Here is a 17,829-nt window from a genome sequence, read left to right as displayed (position 1 = left end):
GAGCTTCAGCTCACCTGCGTAATGGGGCTATGCTGGCACCTGCCACATGGGCTCTGGAAGGAGCAAATGGGAGAAAGGAGGAACTCATGAATGTGTAGGAACTGGTGATGGCACACTCTTGTAATTCCAGCACTTGGAGCCTGAGGCAGGAGTTTGAGGCCAGCCTGTGCTACATAGTGAAACCTCATGTCAGAAAACCAGTAATAAGTGAATGTGTGATCGTGTGAATTAACCAATCCTCTGTTTACCTCTGTGTTCAGTTCCTAGATGTTAGGTGACCTTAGCTGTCCTGGCTTAAGAGATCATGGTGATAGTGAGGTTTCTCTAGGAGTGATCCTCATCCCCAGGCTAATCTGTGAGAAGGATGAATCCCAGTACCTCCTCTTTACTCCAAAGGCCTGCAGCAGGGTTGGGAGGATGGTGAGACAGGTACCCAGGACCCAAGACTGAAGGAGTGAGGGCCCCACTCTGGTCACTGTGGAGCCTGCATCACTATGGCTGCAGGACTGGGAGAGTACTGCCCAACACCTTGGGGCATAAGGAGCAGGCTGGAATGGGGGAAAGGCTTGGCTAGGGGATTCTGAGGAGGGCTGGGTGTGGTTGAGCCATGCAAATTCCTTTTGCAGTCATAATCCTGAGCAGCAGGTCACTGGGGACACCTAGCTTGGAAACATATGCAAGGGACACAGAACCCCAAGGGTAAGGCTACCCTGGGATTAGACCCTAAGGTGGGATGGGGTAGAGGCAGGACCAGGAGTATGGAGGTGCTCATCTTTTCAGCCTTTGCCTCTTCATCTGCTAGACAGGGATAGGAAGATGTCTTAGGCAGAAGACATGGATGGAGGGATAGACAGAAAGTTGGCAAGGTACCAGGGAATCAGGGAAAAGGGAAACCTGGATGTGTTTACTCGCTGTGCCTGGGATGCAAAGCACTGCTTGCCTGAGCCTGCAGGACCAGACCCACCAAGCTTGTCTGTACCCCAGAAATTTGCTGTCATAGTTGAAATGTTTGAATAGAGTATCTTTGTATCAAAGGGAGGAGTGGGAACCACACTAAAGTGATTCTACAGAGAAGACGCTTGTTATGGTTTTATTTTTATTTTTGCAGCACTGGGGATCAAATCAAGGCTTCATGCATGCTAGGCAAGTGCTCTACTACTGACCCACACCCCCAGCCCACTTCCTGTGGTTTACATGTCCCCTCCAAAACTCATGTAGAAACTTAATCCTCAATGCAACACTGTTGGGAAACAGGGCCTAATGAATACATTACTACTGTTTATTGGGAGACTGCGTTTGTTATAAAAGCATACTCAGTCCTCTCCTGATCTCTGTCTGGTGTGTGATCTACCACATTATAATGTGTTATGAAGCCCTCATGCCAGCCCATGGTTCTTGGACTTCTCAGCCACCAGAACCTTAAGCCAAATAGACTTCTATTATTTGTAACTTACCCAGTCAGAAGTATTGGGTTGAAGCAGCACAAACTAAGATAATACCATGTTAACCAGCAGGGAAATAACTGAGCCCCTTGCATTTCCCTGGTGAGCCTATTAGTGTCCATGCTCCCAGGTCAAATATTGAAATTGAAGACCATTACTGTCAGTCAGGGCCTGCAGGAACCAGCTGACACATTACAGTAGGCAACACAGAGAGTTTAATAAGGGACCATTTGTGGAAGCAGGGGTGTACACAAAACAGTGTGCTTCTAGCTCAGGAGCTGATGACAACAGGACCCCCTGGGGCCTGAGAAGAAAGAGGAGGGAGGAATAAAAGAAGGTGGCCACTCCTACCCTGTGATGCTTTCTGCTACCCCCAACAAATCTGGACCTCCCTAATGCGCTCCCAACGTGGTCTAGTGGAGCAGACCAGGGACCATAGCCCAGACAAGAACCCAGCACCCGGCTTTGGGAATCCTGAGTGTGCAAAGCTGGAACTACAAGGATGGCCACTGCAGCAGCATCAGTAAAAGCTAATCGCTAACAAACTAGATGCCATGCATATAGGGCAGGTTACACAAACCACAGCCTCTCCACACTAAGGAAAAATGGGCAGTGCTAAAAGAATGAGGAGGCTCAGCATGCACCCACAGTGAGAGGGCTCAGGGCAGGCCATTGGGAAGGTAACCTTCCAGGAAGTGTGCACAACACAAGGTTACTCTGCAGAAATAAGCCAATGAACATGGTGGTATGCATGCAGGGACACAGCCAGAAGGCATCCTACCAACTGTTAGTCCTGATTACTTCAGGGGTGTTACTGATGGTGGGAAGGGACTTTATATGCTTTGTAGTGTCTTGGGTTTTACACTAAGTATGCAATTTCTTTAAAAGTAATTTATACAGAGAGACCAAAATTATAGCAAAGGGGTACTGATCAGAAAAATATGCCAGTGTTCTTCCCTGCTGTTTGGCAATCACTATGAGTCGATGAACATTCATGAGGACACATGGTGTGCCAGGCACTTGAAGGGTGCTGACCAGCACAGCTGCCTGCAAAATGCCTACCATTAGCCAAGAAGTAGATGGGATGCTTGACGTATCCACCTGCCTATGACAGGAGGAGGGCAGGGATGAGTGGGCGTAGACCCAGGGCCACAAAAGTGTGGGGCAGTTCATAGCAGAGAGGATGGGTCAGGGCAAATCCAGAGGAGCAGCAACAGAGTTGCCTCCGGAGTGGGGGTGGCAGTGCTTCTGCCTGCGCTGGGTGTGCAGGAGGCAGTGGTGGATCTGGGAACATGCTGGACCCTCTGCAGTCTTTCAAAGATGTGTGGAAGTCATACAAAAATCCTCAGAGACATGCAGGCCAGTGGGGAAGAGGGGCAGGAGGACAGGCATAGCCCTGCAATCTTCACGTTGTAGCAAGGTCAGGAAAACTCATCCTCTAGGTAGGCCACGGTGCTAATGGCTTGTTCTGCAGGCCAGGGCAATGGGGATCTCAGAGGTGTTGGGGAAGGGAAGGTAGTGGTTTTAGCAAGAAGGTGTCTGAGAGACTTTCTTATGGATTAACCTTGACAGAGACAGGACTTCCCAAGGATCCTGAAAGTCTGTGGCAGCAGGATAATGAGTGGACAGCAGGGCCTGGAGCTCCAAGGCCCAGAGTTGTTGATAACAGAAAACTCCCAGGTAGGATAGCAGGTGGGTTTTCCCTCACTGCCAACTTTGACAAGTGCTGATTGCCTGGAACATTGTGATGAGGATTGTGAGGCCACAATAAAGGACTGCCAGGAAAGAGCACCAGGATTGACTGCTTATGCAGGCCATGAGCAAGGGATATGGGCCAGCACTAGGTTGTCCTGAGTTTGCAGTCCTGAGGCTTCTTGAGGCCACAGTGACTATCTGATGATCCTGCAGGTGGGAATGGCCTTTCAGGAGATCACCTCAGTATCCCCAATCTGCCAAACAGAAGTGGCTGAACCCTGGCAACACTGGCCCTCCACAGTTTGAGGACAGATACGCTACAGAGGTTGAGATCAATGTTACCCTTCCACGGTTACAGAAGCTACTGTTCACACAAAGGAAGTGGAGGCTTCTGACACCAAATCTGGCTAACAGCAGCCCAGGCTTGCAGGCCTCTTGCTGTCCTGGGTCTCTGTTGAACTCCCTTCCATTCCTATAGGACGGGAAAAGTAAGGGCATCAACCCAGCATTCTGCAGCTGACACCGGGCAAGGGCTACCCCACCCTGACAGCTGGAGTCCTGGGCTTGATCCCTGGGCCTGGTTTTTGAGACCTGGATGACCGGACATGGGTCTAAAGGCCTCAGGGAGGGAACCGAGTGGGCAAAAGCACAGACTGGGGCCAGAGCCAAGACACATCCACAGAGCCTAGGATGCCCAGCCCGGCCCAGGAGACCAGGGAGGAACAGGAAAGGTGTCTTGAGCTGGCAGGTAGGTAGGGTAGGGTACAGGCCTGAAGGCGATGACAGCCCAGAGAAGGGGGTGCAAAGAGAACAGAGGGTGATAAGTTAAGGAATTGGCAGGGTCTTAGTTAAAGGGAATAGTGGGTGTGGATTTCCAGTCTCCAAACTTCTTCCCAGCCCACCCAGCCACACCTATACGCACGGATGAGGTCTCCATCGCCGACCTGGGGCTGGGTGCTGTGCCTCTTCTCCAGGTCCTGCAGTACTGACTGCTCAAATGCCAGGGCAGCAACACGGCTGAAGAAAGCCTTCACATTCTCTCCTGGGGGCCCATGAGACAGCCATGATCTTGGCTTCCTCCAGATGCGTCTGGGCCCAGGAGCCAGGGCAGCCCACCCTTCTGGAACATGAACCCTTCTAAAGCACCCTGTGAGGCACAGCCCCACCTATCCACAGGGGCAAGGCCCTCCAGGCTTCCTCCCTGACTCTGCCCAGGCCACTCCCCAAAACTCCTGAGCCTTCATTTTGTAGCATCTACTCTTCTAATCAGTTGCTATGGGCCAGGTTCTGGGACAGGCAAAGCTAGGGACAGGCTCTTCTCTTGTCATTTTCCATGTGGCACCAACCAGCACATGGAGCCTTTTATGCATCCTCCTACAGGTGGGGAGGCAGTTGCCCATTAGGGAAGAGGTTGGGTTCCAGCACTCAATGTGAACACTGCCCCTGTGCTGCAAACAACTTATACAACTGCACAGGGCAGTCCCGGTTAACCCATACTGAGATCTCAGTGAACCCACTGTCATTCTGACAAAGGAAGGTGGGTCCTCACAGGTTCAAGGGATGCAGCATAGGGCCCTGGACATGACACTGCCAGGTGTTTGCGATGGGCTGGAGGTAGCACGTCAGCTCTCTCTCAACTCCTGGCCAGGTGTCACTGTCCCTGTTCATCCAAGGCAAGGACTATTGGCTCAATTCCTGAGTCCCCAGAGCCTCTGGGCCTACCATGTGTCAGAACTGCATGTTCACTTCATCTCCCCAAACAACCTGTGTTTTCAAAGTCTGCTTTTTGCTTCTCTGTATTTTTAATTTTTCCTCAGTAACTATGTGATTTTTGTAATGTAAACTGTTTTATTTTTCATTAAAAATAAAAGAGATGGAAAGCATCAGCCTACTGCCCAGATGAGGAGACTGAGGCTCAGAGATGTTGGGCACCTTGCCTGGGCTGGGGGCCAGGGTGGCCTGGGGTGGTTGCAGGGCATGTTGGAGAATATGCTGCCATGGCAAAGCATGGCAAGGGCCAGAGGTTGAATTCCTCTCATCCCTGAGACAGGCCTTCTAGGGTCCTTCTGTAGAGAAGATATCTTTCAGGCAATAGAAGGAGCTGGCAGTCACCAACAGAAGGTTGGTGGCCAGAGCCACAGATAAGGCAAGAACTTCTGCAGCATGGAAGGCCTTGCAAGGCGATGGCTATGTCCCCACTATGGTGATGGCCCCTAACCCCACTCACCTGTCTTGGCTGACACCGACCAGTACTCTGCCTGCATCTCGTTGGCCAGGTGCACAGCCTCTGCTTCAGCCTGCTCACATGCTGCCCCTGACTGGGAGAAGTAGCCCTCATGGTCCAGTGCCCTGGGGCTCCTGCAGGGAGGCCCTTGGGGGTAGGCAGCTGCTCCTTTCTCACCATGCCACCTCCCTCCCTATTTCACCCTGGGCAGGTGGGTATCCCAGCACAAGGATGCTGCTTGCCCAGGGGTGATACCTCAGCAATCCCAGGACAAATCTGAATACCAGTCCTGAGAGGCAACACAGGAACTTAAGTTCCCCTTTTCAGCTCCATGGCCTTCAGTCTGAATTTTAACACAAGGCATGTCAATGCCAGAGCCACCCATTTCTCAAACTTGGGTCAAAAGCTCAGATATTTTCCCCAAGGGCCACCCAGGCTTCTAGCTCCATTCTGCTCACCAAAAGGTCCTTCTTGGTTCCCACAAGGAAGATGAAGCAGGAACCTGCCTCGTTTTCCCTCAAGGCATCCTCCAGCCACTGCCTGTAATGCATAGGGAGACACAGGCTGAGAGATATCACTCATCCATCCAAGGGAGCTTGAGGAAGAACAGGGGTCTGGGTGCAGACTGGAGTCCTCCCCAAGGCTGGCAGCATTGAGCCCATACTGGCTATGTTTTTCTTTATTTATTTTTGGTGGGACTGAGGTTTGAACTCAGGGCTTCATGCTTGCAAAGCAATCACTCTACTGGTTGAGCTACACTGGCTATGCAGGATGCTGGTCGGGCAGCCAGTAGGGTATTGCTAGACTGGAGGGGCACTAGTTAGGGAGGTGATGACCCCATCCTTACTCTGTGGGACCTTCTGTGAGTCCTGCACTTCATCACCGGGTATGATCACTCTGATCACTCCTGCCTCCCTCACAGGGCCTGGAAGATGCTGGATCTGGAGGCCCCACCCAAATGAAAGGTAAGGGGCTTTGGTCCAATCTTTGGACGATTCCTGGAAGAATTGGTCATGTTCTTCACACTTCTCTCCAAGACAGTAAATATCAAATCCATGTCCCTTCAGAGAGGACTGGCTGTAAAGTTGTCAGGGTTCAGGGCAAAGTGAATACATGGCGCTCCTCATTCAAAACTGATTAGGACTTTTCCCATGGTGACCGAGATGTGCTTTGACCCATCAGCCTCTGAGCAGCACACAAAGACAAGTCTTGAGGGATCAGAGGGCAACTGGACAGTAAGTGGTCTATGGGCATTGGTTCTGACAAGTGATCCTGGTCACTGGAACCTACCATCAAGGATCCAGTCCAGTGGCCAGGGTTTGGGAAGACCTTCTAGGCAGCAGGTATTGCAGAGTTTGGGATTACTTGCCTGGTGTGATCCAGAGTCTTCACATCAGTGAGGTCAAAGGCCGTGATGATCACTGCACCCATGGGAGGAAAGCCAACAGTCAATCAACAACAGGTGATGATTGACAAAGGCAGGGTGAGGGGGGGCTCCCTTTGGGCACCTTTCACTTTTCTAGGCCACAAGGAACCACTGGGGTGGTCCATAGGTACTCATCCTGAACCCTACAGTTGATGCTGGGGAGGAGACACCCTGTGGCTGCCTCCTGGGACCTGCCCTCCTACTACCTCCCAGATCTGTATTCAGCAGCCCAGCCTCTGGGTGGATCCAGGCAGGCAGAATGAGATGGGTATGGGTTTTCACAAAAGACACTCTCTGCCACTAATGGTGAGTGGAGCTTAGGATGAGGGCCTTTAGTGAATAGCACCTCAGTTTCCTCATCTATAAAATAGTGAGAATGATACTTCTAGCTCTTAGGGTTGCTATGAAGATAAACAAGGGCAGCTGTTTTGAAAAGCTACTAGTCCAGGGTCTAGACTTTCAACCAATGGAAGCTATAGCTGTGAGGATAACAGCAACAACCAGCTTCAGGGAAACAACTTCTGGATGGGCAAAACACTGAGAGATGGGTCCCTGTGGTCAGCCTCTCTTCCTGGTGTCCAGGGTGGTTCCTGAGGGGAAGCCCATGTAAACAATCCATGCAAACATCTGCTCTCTAATGCCCCCTCGGGTATGATCAGGCTTGGGCAGGGGGTTGCTCTCTGTGCCTTGGCTGATGGCTGCAGGAGATCTCAGGCTCCTTAGAGGCAGAGGGAAAGAGAAAAGGAGGACCCTGTAGATGTGCCAGTTGTTGTTGGCAGAGGTGTGCCAGGAGCTTCACACCACTAGCCCCAGAGAGGCAGTATTCCCTCAGGAAGAGAGGCCCAGAGCCGTGAAGGTTGAAGAAGACTACACTGGACATGGCAGAGCCTGAAGCTGGGCTAAGGTGCTTGTGGTTTCTTTCCTGGTTTTGTTTCTTTCAAATCTGAATGAGGCTCCTATGAACCTCACAACTCCTGAGTAGTCTTAATTGTGCCTATACTTTGAGCGTGGTTTAGGATCCTTTTTACAGTTTTCCAACTGGAATTCATTCTGTCTTCTTCCTGAGAGGCTAGGGTTTGTGTGGAGAATCATGCTGCTACCTCTACTGACTATGAACCCTGTCCAGTGCCCAGGATGTCCTTGGCTGTGTTGGTGGTGAGCATTGAATCCTGTTGGCCCCCAACTGCGACCTGCCAGTCCCGCCAGGGTCCACCTTTTGCTCCTCCTCTCTGGCCTAGCCCCTTCCTGTTAAGATAGAACAAGCCTCTCCCCACCTCCCTCTAGAGGCTGCCCTTCTTTTCTCAGACTCCTGGACGAGCACGTCCTTCTTTGATAATCTTTCTGAGCTGAAAACTGGGACTGACACTGACAGTCAGTACCTACCACCATAGGCTTCCTTAAGGGCATGACTGCCAAAGTCAGCCAGGGCCCGGGCTTGAAAGCAGCTTCCCCCAATATCCCTTAGCACTGGCTGGGGTTTTCTCAGTGGCTCCTGGAAGACAGAAAACTGTTCCTGTGCAGAGGACCTGGGGTTTCTGCTATTGAGACCAGTGGGGAACACCCTGCTGTACATTGCTGAGAGCCCTGCGATCATATGTCTACTTACCTTGGGCACCCCGGTAGTAGGCAGATGCGATACACTTGAACTTCTCCTGCCCAGCTGTGTCCCAGCTTTGCAGTGAAGAGAGAGAAAGGAAAATGGTGGTGGCAAGTTAAGCAGTTACAGTATTCTGAGCCAAAAGACTAGTGAGATCATCATGGGAGGGAAGCCTGAGGATCTGCACCAGCTGTGCTGGCCACACATGAGCTTCAGAAGCACTTTTGTGAGGCAGCTCTCCCTGCCCCCGGCTCCCAGTGTTCCATCCTGGGTACCCCAGAGGGATTCTCTGTTGGATTCACAGTGCTTATGGGAGAGAGGGCATGCCATTAGCAGTTGTGGCTTGGTCCCTTCTGACTGTGACATTATAAAAGAGCAGATGCTCTGTGACATGACTTGCTCCTTGTCAGTGATGTTAGGGCTCAAGGCCAGGCCCTCAGCTGTGGCTCTGTCACTTGCTCACGTGATATGTGCTTCACCTTCCCTACTATGGCTCTCTAGGTAGCAGGTGGACGCTAACAGGGACGCGTGGTTTGCATCCCATGGGTGACTGATCCAGACAGCCAGGCTGTTGAGATGGACTCTGATCCAGAGTCCATCTAATATTGAGACATTATTGTCATGGAAAATAATGCAATGATGAATTAATGATGACTACTATAAATATGGTATAGGAGAAAGAAGAAGCACATGCTGAGATCTACTTGCCCTGGTGTAAAACAAGACAGGTAGTCAATATGCAGGGATGATCCTGAAATCCAATCCATAATCCATCCTTTCTAAGGTCAATAGATCAAAATTTAAGTTCTTTCAGTAAACTGAAAAGGAGACAAATCACGAATATGACATCAGTGGTCTGAAATTTTTTTCAAGTGTTCCAGCCTGATGTGACTTTTTGGCTACATTCCTTCATTAATACACTCATATTTTCTTTCATCTCTTAAGAAGACTCTGGGTAGGGAGCTGGGGATGAGTGGACTGGAGATGGGCCAGCTGGGGGACTGGCACTAAGAGACTGTGGCAGGACAGTTCCCCTGTTTTGTTGTAAGCTCTCTATAATTAGATACAGACTGTGGTCACAATGACAGATCAGCTACCAACTAGTCTCTACATGGCTCCACCTGGGCTGCCCCCACAGGCTCTTTGTTCTTAGTTTTTCAGATCCTTCAGTTCCACAGCCCTGCCTCTTCACAGGCTCTTTTGCTTTGGACTGACCCTGAGCTTGCCCTTGGAAAAGATGTGTATCATCTAGCTCCAATACTACACAAAGGCCCTTTCTCAACAGACTTGGCAACTGACATCCACAGGATTTGCAGATGCAGACTCAGCCTAGCTGGGGCAAGGAGAATGGAGGATGAACCCAGGGAAGAAGAAAGGGAAGGAGATCAGGATACAGGAGATGGGGAGGGGCTACACAGAAGAGTACAGAGTCACTCTGGATCCCGGACAGGCCTGTAGCATGGTCTAAGTGCTAGAGGGAAAGACAATAAGGGTCAAACATGCAGTACTTCAGCCAAGGTGAGAAAAAGTCTGCCCTGGGAAGACCTTGGCTGTTCCTAGGGAAAGTGAAGAGTAGGGATTGAAGCCAGTGGGCCACTGAGAGGCAGAGACATGGGGTCTGGCAGGGACAAAGAAGAGAGACAAACAGAGGTGGAAGCAAGAATGTCAGGGGGAGTTGAAGTTATTTCCCTATTGAGGAAGTGATGTGAGGAGGAAGATGAGCTTCAGACCTGAGAAAGAGGTGTGGACAGGGTAGCCTCTGCCAGAATCCTCCTTGCTCAAGCCTGGTACACAGGACGGACTTTGGCTTCATTTTTACAGTTGGAACAGAAGTTCAGAGTCAGGTCAGAAGAGACTTGCCAGAGACCATCCTCCCTCCTATGAGGTCATGGGAGGTATAGGGAGGAGGGGTTGACCAGAGCTGTGGGAGAGGGCCAAGCATTAGCAAGAGCAGGTCATCAGGGGAGATTGGGGGTGGGTGGGTAGATCAGCCTGTGATCTTCTCCAGATCTAATGAGCAACACAAAACAACTATTGGACTGAGGGAGTGTCCAGTAACTCAGAGCCATGAGGCCTAGTTTCTCACAACCACCCCAGACCCTGCTTGTCTGGACAGGGTAGTAGACCTTGTGCCCCAGGTCTACCATGGGGCACAGCAGAAGAGTAGCTGATCAAGGAAGCCCACCCACAAGCTACATGGGAATCAGCCTTACACAATGGTGACTTACATCTGGAGGCTGTAAGGAATCCCAGCAATCTCAAAGCGCTCAATTTCAAAGTCTACCCCAATAGTGGCCTTGTAGTCACGATCAAACACATTCTTGCAAAACCTGTGGGAGGTGAGGAAGTCATCAGAGAGGTGTCCTCACAAAAACAAGCGTGGAAGCTTTGCTCATGACAGTGAAAGTCTGGGGGCAAATAAAGCCCACCAATAGGAAAGTCATAAGAAAGTGTGATCCACAGAGGCTGTGGATAAACAGGTGTGTTAGTCAGCTTTCCATCCTATAATAAACACCTGAGATAATCAACTTATACAGGGAAAAGGTTTATTTAGGCTCACAGTTTTGAAGGTTCCAGCCCATGGCTCTGTTGTGTTGGGACAGTGTCAGGGCAGCACATCATAGCAACAGCACATGGCTGAGCAAAAGTACTCACTTTAAGGCCAGGAAGAAATGAGAAAGAGAGGAAGGGGCCCAAAGGTCCTACTATACCCTTCAGGGGCACAGCCCCAATGACCTAAAGATCTCCCACTCTTAAAGGTTCCACCACCTCCTACAGCCCAGGCTGAAGACCCCAAACCTTTAGCACCTGGATCTTTGGGAGACACTTATCCAAACCATGGCAGTCATCAGAAACGATGTGGGAGAGGGACTGGGCATGGTGGCTCATGCCTATAATCCTATCTCCTTGGGAGGCAGGGATAGGGAGGATAGTTTGAAGCCACCCCAGGCAAACAAGTTAGTGAGACCTTATCTCAACCTATAAGCTGGTCATGGTGGTGTTGCCTCTCATCCTAGCTACATGGGAAACATAAATAGGAGGATCACAGTCCAGGCTGGCCCAGGCATAATTGCAAGATCTTACTGGAAAAAATTACTAAAGCAAAAAGGATTGGGGATGTGGCTCCAGTGGTACAGTAAGGCCCTGAGTTCAAACCCCAATACCGCCACCACCACTACCACCAAAAAAAGAATGATATAGGGCAAAAGAGGCTGCAGCATCCCAGGAGGCAACAACTTTAAGTTACAGAGACACTGTCCATTTCTCGGGGTGTGGGGGTACAGTACAGGGGCCAGCCTGATGCCTCAGGGAACAATGTAATAAATGCCAAGCTCCCAAAATGCCCCACTATCTGGTTCCCACCAGGCTGAAATGGTGGTGCTCCCAGCAGCCACAGTTTCCGTTATGACAATGTTATCTGGGTTTCCCAGGCTATGCGTGACAATCTCATGCTAACCTGTCTGAGGAGGTGAAAGTTGGCAGGACTTACCTGTGGATGAGGCTGGTCTTCCCCACGTAGAGATCACCAACGACAACCACCTTGGAGATTTTGAGGCTGGAAGAAATATGTCCATATCACCCTTGGGCATGGTTTCAAGAATGTCTTCATCATACACATGCCCTAACTTCCCTGAGTCACCCCTCAATTCTGCACACAGGATGGGTCACTCTGCTAAGCCACTCTCTCCACTCTCCCAGGCCCTCTGAGAGAGAAGGAAGAACCTGCATTTGTTTGGGGATTCTGTTGTCCCGGGAGCTACAACCTTGGGGATACTGCTCACTGAGAGCAGCCACCACCCACCGTGTGTGTGTGTGTGTGTGTGTGGGTGTGTGTGTGTGTCCTGCACCCCAGGCAGCAGCATTTTTGGGACTGATGACAATACTATAAGAGTTTCTGCAGCTCACCTCCAAGTACCTCAATGGTTGAATCAACCAACCCAGGGAAACATCTGACAGATGCTTTCTCTGTCTGCAGACTACAAGAGGGTACCTCTGTATCACCTGGTGATTCAGCTCACAGTTCACCTTATCATCTGGGGACTGTGTCTACTCTATCCATTTGTTCAGGTGAAGGAGTCAAGGTACTGCCAGAGTGTACTCTCTGTGCCTCAGTATCCCTTCCGCAGTGCTGTTATGAAGCCTCAGAAGACAATCTGCAGGAAACCTCTGCTGTAGAGCAGCCTTGCCCAGCTGACTTCATTATGCTCATCTCTTGGGAATAGCTGCTTTGGCCATTCTGACCTGATCTCTGAAGGCTTGGGGATTTCTGAGCTGGGCTCTCTTGTGACCTATATGACCCTTGGAGTTCAGCCAACTACCTGAGTAGACCATGAGATCCTCAGAATGAAGGGCAAAAGCAGGCTCTTGAACCTGTTTGTTAAAAAAAGGAAAGACTGAGCCGGGTACTGGTGACTCATGCCTATAATCCTAGCTAGTCAGGAGACAGTGATCAGGAGGATCATGGTTCTAAGCCTGCCCAGGCAAATAGTTTGCAAGACCTAATCTCAAAAATATCCAACATAGAAACAGGGCTAGCTGGTAGCTCAAGTGGTAGAGCACCTGCCTAGCAAATGTAAGACCCTGAGTTCAAATCAGTTCAAAAAAACTGGGAGTTGGTGGCTCACACCTGTAATCCTAGATACTCAGGAGGCAGAGATCAGGAGAATTGCAGTTTAAAGCCAGACTGGGCAAATAGTTTGCGAGACCCTATCTTGAAAAACCATACAGCAAGGGTTGGTGGAGTGGCTCAAGGTGAAGGCCCTGAGTTCAAGCCCCAGTACTGCATAAAGTAAATAAATAAATAAAAATTAAAAAAAAGAAGGAAAAGACTGTTGCAAAAGTCCCTGTGTTGGTGGTGACAAGTGCTACCAAGGCAGGAACCAGGCAGACACAGCCCTGGCCCACGTGGACCGGCTCTGGGGAGGAATTCAGACAGACAAACCTGCAATTCTGTGACATAAGTTCTTGGGGCTTAGGAGCATACAGGAAGTGTCCTCTGTTTATGGACCTTGCCAATCCCAGGCTTGGGGGCAGGGGAGGAAGGAGGTGAGAAGGCAGAAGCTTCTCTGGAACCTGATGTCCACACTGAGACTTGAAGGGGAAAGAGGTGATGGGAGAAAGAAAGATGTTCCAGACAGAGAAAATGGACCTGTGTTGAGAACCCAGGTTGAAAATTCATCTGCATAACATTCTGAAAAAAAGGGAAGGTTATTCCACATGGCAAAGGTATATCAAATAAAGTCAGATTAAAAACCCCGGTACTAACTGAGCGTGGTGGTACATGTCTATAACCTCCGCTACTCAGGAGGTGGAGGCAGGAGGTTCACAAGTTCAAGGCCAGCCTTGGCAAAGTTAGGGGGATCCTATCTCAAAACCAAAATGAAAATAAAAGGACTGGGGGTGTAGTTCAAGAGGTAGAATATTTGATTAGCAAACAGGAGGCCCTGGGTTCAATCTTCAGTAATGGAAAAAAAATAGCACTGAGTGGCATCAACCTAGTCTATGTGTTTCATTTGTTCATTTTTTCATTCACACATTCATTCATGTTCTCATCCCTTCTGGCTATCTCCCCCACACATCCCACATCCCACAGGCTCACCCAATGGTCCCTGTGTTCCTGAGCTGACAGGCTGTGCTGACCTGCCCGTGGAAGTGCTCCTTGAGCTGCAGGCAGGCATCAGGAGTATACCACTACAAAGAGACAGATAGACAGACAGGCACATCATTCTTCAGAGCTACAGCTCTGTCACCCAAGCTGGGCATCATAGGAGTGACCTATTTCCCAGCCTTCCCTTCTTCCCTGTTTCCCTCCCTCCTACATCTTGAGGCTGGAAGCTTCACTAGCTTTCTCTGTTCCCTGTCATACTGCAAGCCACAGTGTAAGAAATGTGAGATCCCAGGAAGCACTATGTGGACCCAGCCCAACCTAAGCAGTTCTCAGGCCTGAAATAGTATGATGGCCTTGGGGTACAGGATGGACTTGGTCAGCAGTGGTCTATGACCCCAGACTATTTCAGGCAGGAGGGGGAGAATCAAACCTTCCGAGAAAACAGGAAAGATGCCCCAGGAGCTCTGGCAGCCAGGTCAAATCCCAGTGCCTGTGTGATGTCAGGCGAGCTTCTCTACCTCCCTAAGCCTCGCTATCCTGTTCTATAAACAGAGTCCTTTGTTCCATATAACCTGGACTATTTTTTTTCAATCACGCTTCTCCTCCGTTTGACTCATAAAACATCAGTCTCCATCATCCCTGGTAACCACCATCAAGTTCCATAGGGAAAGCAAGGACCCAAGTTCGTGATGGAAAACGTGGGAGAACTGTCCAAGTTCTGAGGTTCAAAGGTTTTCTCTTCCAGTGTGTGGGGAAGGAACTGAGGTGGGCGGGGTAAGGAGGAGGAAGAATGAATGGCTGTGGATCCAAAATATCCACAACCTACTGCCACCTCCTTCCTTCTTACCAGCCTGGGCACAGAATCCAAAAGGCCATATCTGTGCCAAGCCACATGTAGGCAGCCACTGGTAGCCATGTAACTTCCCAGAAATATTTTTGCATGTATGAACAAACACAGACATTGGACAGACATTTCCTCTCTCTCTTTCTCTCTCTGTCTCCCTCCCTCCTCCCTCCCTCTTTTTTTGCTGGTGCAGGGGATGGAGCCCAGGGTCTTGCTAAGCATGCATTCTACCACTGAGTTAAACCCCAGCTTTTTTTTTTTTTACCACATTTGACTGTGCTGTACACACTTCACCACACACAGCTCCATCCTTGCATTTTACCTAACAATTTACGTTGGCTCTCCTTGGCATCTTTATTAAGAGGGGGCTCATTCTTCCTTATGTCTGCACTGGAAAGCAGCATTACCTCTTTAGCTAGCCCCCTCTCTGAACACACTGACATTGCGTTTGACCTCTGCTCTGACTGCTGTGAAGCCTGGCCTTGTGCACATTCTCTTTCCAGGTCAGGACATATGCAGAGTAAATTCCAACAAATGGGATGGGTGCATCAGAGGGAAAATGCATCTGCAGTGTGGGTAAATATTGACCCCTCCAGGTTGTACTGGTTTGCATTCCCTGCTGTAGTTAATACAGATGTAAGCTTTCAGCAGAAACTGAAGGCAGGATGGCAAAGCAGAAAGCCCTGGATTTGGGGACCAGAAACTGGAATGCTATTTTTTGCTCTTATTGTTTGAGACAGGGTATTGAACTCTTGATCCTCCTGCCTCAGCCCCCACAGTCTTGTGATTACAAGTGTACCACCATACCCGGCTGCTTGGTTTCATTTTTTTGTTGTTGTTGTTCAGTACTAGAGATAAGATTTCAGGGCCTTGCTACATGCTAAGCAAGTGCTAAGGTACTGTTTAGATAACAGTAACAGTAATGAGAACAATAAGATCCAAACACAATTGCAAGGGAGTACCTGTTTATCATGAGCCAGGTACCCAGGGTAAAAGGCATTGTTCTCATGTGGTAGCAGCTCTGAGAGGTTGAGTAACTTGTCCATGGTCACACAGCTTAAGGACAAAATCAAGATTCGCACCTAGGACTGTCTGACTGACTTATAACTTCCACTCCACACTGCTGCACCATGTACCACTGGCTTTCTTTCTCAAAGAGAAGAAAGACCTCTTGAATTCACCTACTTGATTTCTAGGGGTGAGGGTAAATTGGGGGAAGCTGGCCATAGGATCACAAGGGCAGTAAAGACAAAAAGGACTGGCCTAATGAGTCTCTACCTTAGGGAAGGTGGTGATGACACGATCCCGGCTTACAGGGGGCCCCAAAGGCGTCAGGAAGGACCTCATTCTTCCAGAGTCCTGTGAACCCAGAGGAAGGAAGGTGTTAAAACTTACAGGACTAACCTCCTATACTAGTTCCCAGCAGACTAGATGAAACCAGAACAGACTTGTGGATGCTAGGTGTCATGTGACTAAACTGAACTCTGAACTGGGCAGTATTCCAAAAAACAAGAGATTCACAGCAATCAAAGGGGCTCTGTCCACCTGAGCCAGCATGAATGAGGAAGTTGCCTCTGTTTTAACTCTGTAAAGAAAGTAACTTTGAAAGAAACAATCTGCTGTTTGCTCTGTTTCTGCACTCCCCAGTCTTTTTCTGTTAATAAAACCAACCTCTTAGCTGGGTGTGATAGGGCAGACCTGTAATCTCAAGCACATGGGGGGCTGAGGTAGGAAGATCTTGAGTTTGAGGTCAGCCTGAGCTATATAGTTTTGTCTCAAACAAAACAAAAAAGCAAAGAACCTCTTCCTCTTTCAGCTCATCAGAACACGAATTCTATTTTATAGAATGAGATGTTGCCTGATTCTAGAATTACATATAAAGCTAATTAAGATCACTAAATTTGTTGTATTTGTGTTTGACAAGAAATGCAAATCTACAAAGATGCACTTAGGTCCGCCTAAATTTTCATCAACTTTAAAAACAGATCTAGGCCTTCCTCTCTGTCAGGAATATCAGCAAAGGGCATCCGGACACAGGAAGTCAGGTGGTCTCTCTCAACTTGCAGGCTGCACGTTGTGTGTAGGGAGCTAGGTCTCTCCCTGATCTGGTATGAGTAGCAGCTCCCTCTCTAAGCTTCCCTTTCTGGGCTGAAGGCATGACATAAATGCCAGCCTGTGGATCAAAGCTCAGGTATTGCAACTAGTGTGGGGGGAGGGGTTCCTGTACTTAGTTTCTAAAGGATGAAGCCTCTGAGTGGTCTGGAGACTTCAGGTTTAAGTCCTCACCCCACCCAGCCAAATCAGTTGAGCACCACTTTTCCTGGCGGGCTCCCTCTTCCTCCTACAGTGGCCCTGACCAAGGCCAGTTGTCCTCCCCTATCTGAACCCGTTCTCCTCCCAACCAGCACGGGCCTGGCTCTGTATGAGCGCTCAGGAAGGCAGGAAGCCCAAGGCCGCAGGCCACATTCAGGTTCTGGGTCCAGGAGGAGGGCGGGGGACGCAGCACCCTTACGACCCTAACCTCTGGAAAGTGCCGTGAGAGGTGGGGGTCGAGGTTCGAACAGAACAGAGAGGGAAAGTGGACTCACCCACCACCGCTGTGTGACGTTTGGGGCTGAGCACGCAGAGGTTCTATTGCGCTGGTGGCGCTATCACCACGGCGACGCGGGCTACCAGGGACCAGGGGGCGTCTGACCAATCCCGGACGTCGGAGGCGTGGCCTGGGCGGGGCTGAGACGGGAACTAATTCTCCTCCTCACGGCCGGCGATCACCATAGCAACGAGAGCCTCCCGGGCGTCTGGGTTGGGGGGCCAGTTCAGTGACTTCAGGCGCGCTGGAGCGCCAAGGATCACCATGGCAACGAGGGCGACAATGGGTGGTGGGCGGGACCAGGTAGTTCAGTGGGTGGGGCCTGAGCCTTGGGGGGCGGGGCTGATCAAGAAGTAGTTCGCAAGCCTGAGGTGCTTTAGTTGCAGCTGCTAGGAGGGGTGGT

General features: G+C 50.1%; 1 protein-coding gene across 5 annotated transcripts; it reads right to left on the bottom strand.

The window, feature by feature from the left end:
- Positions 1-959: 959 nt before the first annotated feature.
- On the bottom strand, positions 960-17,587 carry Rab36 (RAB36, member RAS oncogene family). 5 transcript variants are annotated; one of them, XM_074060545.1, is made up of 11 exons: positions 17,425-17,587; positions 16,115-16,195; positions 13,984-14,075; positions 11,875-11,940; positions 10,613-10,714; positions 8,394-8,458; positions 6,727-6,782; positions 5,820-5,897; positions 5,365-5,455; positions 4,082-4,257; positions 960-3,609 (listed from the first exon to the last, which is right to left on the bottom strand). In XM_074060545.1, exons 2-11 carry the CDS (start codon positions 16,181-16,183, stop codon positions 3,499-3,501), a joined length of 906 nt encoding a protein of 301 aa, XP_073916646.1. In that variant the 5' UTR covers positions 16,184-16,195; positions 17,425-17,587; the 3' UTR covers positions 960-3,498. The 5 variants fall into 5 exon arrangements, with proteins under 5 accessions (XP_073916646.1, XP_073916647.1, XP_073916649.1 ...); XM_074060546.1 differs by having other exon boundaries at positions 962-3,609; positions 4,060-4,257; positions 17,425-17,582; XM_074060548.1 differs by having other exon boundaries at positions 963-3,609; positions 4,082-4,179; positions 17,425-17,576.
- Between the last annotated feature and the right edge of the window lie 242 nt (positions 17,588-17,829).

The sequence above is a fragment of the Castor canadensis genome, chromosome 18 (assembly GCF_047511655.1).
Source record: "Castor canadensis chromosome 18, mCasCan1.hap1v2, whole genome shotgun sequence".
Taxonomy (NCBI): domain Eukaryota; kingdom Metazoa; phylum Chordata; class Mammalia; order Rodentia; family Castoridae; genus Castor; species Castor canadensis.
The sequence above is the reverse complement of the archived record's forward strand: the minus strand, read 5'-3'. Positions and strand labels throughout refer to the sequence as shown.